Genomic DNA, 6,043 nt, shown 5'->3' with positions numbered 1-6,043 from the left:
CCCCCCGGTATCCTCTCTTCTAAAGGAAACAAACCCAGACCCTTCCACCTTTTCTCATAGATCACGTTTTCTAACCTTCTTATTCACAGTACTCTCCTCTGGACTTTCAACAATTTGTCCACAACTTTCTTGAAGAGTGGTGAACACAGCACTCCAACCCAGGCCTCACCAATGCCAAGGAGAGCAAAGAATTACCTTTCATGCCTTACACCTCTCAATATATCCTGACCTTTGTGTCACAAGTCCTAGAAGGCATCATGGTCCTTGTTAAGTGAACTTAAGTGCAACATGAAATTCAGTCAGGTACTAAAATTTGAGTCTACAATGGCTGAACACAAATGCTATCCTTTGCTCCTTTCTTCTTTCCTACCTATTATGACAAGTCAATAGAATCACCATCTTCTGGTGTAAGTATTAAAAGCTTGCTATCCAAGTTGTGTCAGAAATATTCCTTTTGGAAGAAGTGACAGAACAGCAACAGTGATAAAAGTCAATTATGGTAGAATTCAGTTCCCCCCCCACCACACACACAGGAGACAGCATCATTTTTTCCTTCATAAACATGCTAAGTACTGGGAACAGATGACAGGTGTAGAGAGAAATTTGTTGTGAGGTTTTTTTAAGCTGTCAAATTATTAAAAATGCACAGATGCTTTCTATATTACGTTTTTCTCAGTTCATTTATGTTGTGATGCCACCGTTGCCAAGTTAGTGGTTATTGAAGATCTCAACATTAATGCAAATACATATGTATTTGCATTAATGTGGTGTTCAAATGTGTTCAGATCAGTGGGCCCGGATGAACTTCATCCAAGGGTGCTGAAGGAATTGGCCAATGTCATAGCAGAGCAGCTGGCATAGCTGTTTGAGCACTCATGGTCCCAGGGGACTGGAAAAGTGCCAACGTGGCCCCTATTTTCAAGAAAGGGAAGAGGACCGAACCAGCAAACTATAGGCCAGTTAGTCTCAACTCTATCCTTGGGAAAACTCCTGAAAAAAAATCATTAAGGATCCCATTTGTGGGAGCCCAGCAGGGGAAAAAATGCTGAAAGGAAATCAGCACAGATTAACTGCACATAGATCCTGCCTGACTAACCTTGTTTCTTTTTATGATCAGGTCACAAAATGCTTAGATGCAGGAGTCAAGGTAGAGGTCATCTCCCTAGACTTTAAGAAGGTCTTCGATACAGTATCTCATTCTGTTCTCATAAATAAACTGACAGGCTGTGATGCAGACGATTGCACGGTCAGGTGGGTTGCAAACTGGCTTAGGGGTCGCACCCAGAGAGTGGTGGTGAATAGGTCGAGATTGACCCGGAAAGATGTGGGCAGTGGAGTCCCACAAGGCTTGGTCCTTGGACCGGTGCTATTCAATGTCTTCATCAGTGACTTGGACAAGGGCGTGGAGAGCACCTTGTCCAAGTTCGCAGACGATACCAAATTATGGGGCAAAGTTAACACACCAGAGGGTAGGGAATGTATCCAGGCGGATCTGGACAGGTTGGAAAAATGGGCAGAACGAAATAGGATTCATAGATGTTAGGGCTGGAAGGGACCTCGAAGATCATCAAGTCCAGCCCCCTGCCCCAGGGGCAGGAAGTCAGCTAGGTTCAAAGGACCCCAGCAAGATAAGCGTCCAAGTGTTTCTTGAATAAGACCAGAGAAGGTGCCTGCACCACATCTGGAGGGAGCCTATTCCAGGTCTTGGGGGCTTGGACAGTAAATACATTTTTTCTTATGTCCAGCCTAAAACGGTCTTGTAAGAGTTTATGATGGTTGGTCCTTGTTTTTCCTTGCAACACTGGTGAACAGATGTTCTCCCAGATCCTGATGAACACCCCTTGTGTACTTGTAGGTGGCCACCAGGTCCCCCCTTAGCCTGTGCTTTTCCAGACTAAAGAGTCCCATGGCTCTCAGCCTCTCTTCATAGGGCCTATTCTCTTGCCCTCTGATCATGCATGTGGCTCTCCTCTGGACTCTCTCAAGCTTCTCGACATCCTTTTTGAATTGTGGAGCTCAGAACTGGATGCAGTACTTCAGCTGCGGCCTCACCAAGGCCGACTACAGCGGGAAGATGACACCCTGAGATTTATCTGAGAAGCATCTGTAGATGCAAGCCAGGGTTTTGTTTGCTTTACCAGCTGCAACATCACATTGCTGGCTCATGTTTATCTTGGGGTCAATCATGCCCCCCAAGTCTCTTTCCGCAGTGGTGCTAGCAAGTATAGCACTGCCGAGCCTATAAGCATGCTGTGGGTTTTAGGCGCTGCACTTCAAGCGGGATGCTGAGAATCTTGGGAGGATTCAGAGGAGGGCCACTCTGCATGGTCAGAGGCCTGCAGGCAAGGCCCTATGAGGAGAGACTGAGGGACCTAAATCTCTCCAGCCTTCGCAAGAGAAGGCTGAGAGGTGATCTTGTGGCTGCCTACAAATTCATCAGGGGAGGGCAGCGGGGAATAAGAGATGCTCTATTTACTAGGGCACCCCCTGGAGTAACTAGGAACAACGGCCACAAATTGACAGAGAGCAGATTTAGGTTGGACATTAGAAAGAACTTTTTCACAGTAAGGGATGCCAGAATCTGGAATGGGCTTCCAAGTGGGGTGGTGCTCTCCCCTACCCTGGGGCATCTTCAAGAGGAGACTGGACAAGCACCTAGCTAGGATTGTCTGACCCCAGAGCTCTTTCCTTCCCAGGGCAGGGGGTCGGACTTGATGACCTACTGAGGTCCCTTCTGACCCTAACATCTATGACTCTACAGGAACTATTGGACATAAATAGTTTAGTCTGGTATTGTAACACCCATCACAACCAGAGGTTTCAATGTTCCCAATTACCCAATTGTTTGCTAATGTACTTTAAGAACTTTTAAAGCAAAAAAATTGTTTCCCATAATTCTGCATTATTTTACTTGCAAAGAAATGACAGTTTGGGAAGAAGGCTTTACTACCGGCAAAGTTCCACAGAAGACAGTATAACAAGTTTGGTAAAAAATGCTGTTTGTGACTCATATGAGGTGCATGCAGGAACATGAGTTATTCAGCTGCAATGTTACATGTACATGTTTATTCTGCAACAGGAAATTTATGCTTAATATTAAGTATCTGAAACACGTTGCACCATTCCTTTCAAATGGTTCCTTAATAAAACTACAGAGAATACGTCTAACATTTTCATTTAATTTTAGGATTAAATTGCCATAATTTCTCTAATTTTGATGCACTTAATATGCGCTTATGGGCCATTTTCCAAGGAGCATTCCCAAGTTTATTTTACAAAAAAGGAATACTTAAAGATTCTAATTGTTTATAACTTTCTAGTTAAAAAAAAACAAAACTTCTTAAAAATGGTTCCAGGTAGTTGACCCTTTCAGGCCAATAGGCACTGCAACCAAATAATTGGAAACTCAGATTGTGAAGTCACAAGACAACAATTCCAAAAAGCAATGGGTAGGTAAAGTGACTAGCTGTATGCAGAGATGATGCGACTTGCTATATAATTATCAACTATTGTGAATCTAGAAATTCTAATATGCAATAGCACTGTAATTACATATAAAATGAAGTCAAGGTGAACATCAATTAGAATGCATTTTATGTTCTCAATTGTAAACATCTGCGTTTTATAGATAATTATTCTACCTGCTTAAACTGCTTAAGCATTTGCGAATTGTATTCTCCTGTATGTATCCCCTGCAGTTCGTGCTGTATATACAAGATTTTACTATACAACAAGAGGACTTAGTTCTGACCTTCAATACATGCTATAAATACCTGGAGGTTATGTTCAAAACACATCAGTGTTTTATTGAATAAGTCCAGGAACTCTATTGTAGCATTTGATAGCCCTTCACTGCTGTTCTTCAAGCAATCTGTCAAAAAATAAAAAAAAAGAAAAGAAAAAAACACCACATACATCAAGATATCCTAATTTCTACTGCCAACAAGCCCTTGGGTTCTACACCTTAACAATAAGAGCTCTCAACTATAAAAGATAGAGCCAGTCAGCTTTGTGTTCTCCTTATTTGGTTACTATTATGCTGATGTCTCAGACTTGCTGTCCTAACTCATTCGCACTCCCCTCTTCATTTAGGATATATTTCAGAATTAATTGGCCTTGATTAAGTGAAAGATGAAGACTATCATCAAGTACACTCTGAAGAGAGCATTCAAGCTATCTTTGGGCTTTGAGACAACACAAGACTCTACTTTTATTTTTCACCCTGCCAATCTGGCTTTGCCTAGCAGCATTAGCATCCACTGTCTAGATAAGTACAAGTCTTAAGAGGGTAAATGAAACAGCAACCACCTGGGGAACATTGGGAATATTTAGGCTTACAGAAAAGACAGGCTCAGCAGACCCACACAAAGCAGGGGCATAACATACACACTTATTTTTGAGGAAGTGGCAAAGAGCTCATGAAACACTCCTTAATCCTATCCTACTCCATTCCCTTCAAGTATTGCTTTTCCCCTCCCCACATCATATTACTCTTGATACTCTGACTTGATACTAGACACTTGAAAATGAGAGCTGTTGGTTTGATTGAGGATTTCAGTAAAAAAAAAAAAAAAAAAGCACAATCCAGGTTGGCAGACCCCAAACAGGACCCTTCATAAAAGATGGAAGTAAGGGAATACTGCAGCATACAGGAACAGATCTAGTGCTAGGTGCTCAAGGACAAAAGGCAGAAGGCAGTATATGCTTCACTCTGCAAATCTGAATTTGGATTTCTTCTGGAGCCAGTCCCATCCCTGTATTAAATTACTAATTAATAGCAACCTCCCTAAGGCTGTCAGGGTGCTTGGTGGCAGTCCCAAAGGCTTTGCAGTATTTGGGTCTAGACTTTTACACCTGCTATTACAACACTATTACTACTGCACTTCTGTTACACACTTAGGGCACAGCATGCCTGCTCTGATGTGGGCTAATTAGCGCACATCCATGCAAACTTGATTAATCTAATTAGCATGCTCCAGCAGCCTCCACATCACATGTATTCACTGTCCCTGAGCTTTGAAATGGTGGCAGAGGCGCTTTAACTAAACCTCATCAAACAAGCTTCAGTTAAAGCACCCTGATGCCATTTTGAAGTGTGGGACACTGAATACATATGACGCTGCAAGCGCTTTAATCAGAGCAGTTCATAGTTTCATGGTAGCTAGGGTCAGGAGGGACCTGAACAGATCATCTAACCTGACCCCCTGCCACAGGCAGGAATGAATGCTGGGTTCACAAGACCCCAGACAGGTGATCATCCAACCTCCTCTTGAATTTGCCCAAGGTAGGGGTGAGGACCACTTCCCTGGGAAGCTGGTTCCAGATTTTGGCCACCCTAACTGTAAAATATTGCCTTCTGATCTCTAACCTAAACCTATTCTCCATCAGCTTATGACCATTGTTCCTTGTCACCCCAGGTGGTGCTGGGGAGAAAAGGGCTCTCTGCCTATTTGCGGTTAATCTCCCCTGATGAGTTTGTAGGCAGCCACCAGGTCTCCCCTCAGCCTCCTCTTGCTGAGGCTGAACAGGTTCAGGTCCTTCAGTCTCTCCTCGTACGGCCTGTCCTGCTGCCCTCTCACCAAGTGGGTAGCCCTCCTCTGAACCCTCTCCAGGCTGGCCACATCCCTTCTGCAGTGCGGCGCCCAGTACTGGACACAGTACTCCAACTGCGGCCTGACCAAAGTTGCATAGAGGGGGAGTATCACTTCTCGGAGCCGCTCTAATTAAAGTGCTCCCACACTGCATCCCAGAGCACGTGTAAAGATGCTCTTAGCGTAGGGGACACATCTCCTTTGCCAGGGAAATTTTCACCCTAGTACGTGCTCATCAGCAGCAATTAAAGAAAATCAAGCAGCCTGTTCTGGAGTCAGATTCAGTACCCAAAAATTTCAAGGCCAAATTTAGAAACCCCTCCTCATACTAATGAAGTCAAAGGGACTTCTTGTGGAGCAAGATACTATTGAACACAAATAAGGGGATTAGAAATGGATTTATCACTGTTCAAGGTATTCTAACTCAGTGGAGACCAACTTTTTTGGCAGGA

At 43.7% G+C, this 6,043-nt stretch overlaps 1 protein-coding gene across 1 annotated transcript in view; it reads right to left on the bottom strand.

The window, feature by feature from the left end:
- The window catches only part of OSTM1 (osteopetrosis associated transmembrane protein 1), a gene marked incomplete at its 5' end in the record, with an annotated part of 22,412 nt that overhangs the window by 7,566 nt on the left and 8,803 nt on the right, over nt 1-6,043 (bottom strand). Inside the window, one exon of the mRNA XM_006029932.2 lies at nt 3,774-3,871. Coding sequence (XP_006029994.1) covers nt 3,774-3,871 — 98 coding nt within the window. The remainder of the gene's footprint in view (nt 1-3,773; nt 3,872-6,043) is intronic.

Source organism: Alligator sinensis, unplaced genomic scaffold (assembly GCF_000455745.1).
Source record: "Alligator sinensis unplaced genomic scaffold, ASM45574v1 scaffold962_1, whole genome shotgun sequence".
Lineage (NCBI taxonomy): Eukaryota > Metazoa > Chordata > Crocodylia > Alligatoridae > Alligator > Alligator sinensis.
The sequence above is the reverse complement of the archived record's forward strand: the minus strand, read 5'-3'. Positions and strand labels throughout refer to the sequence as shown.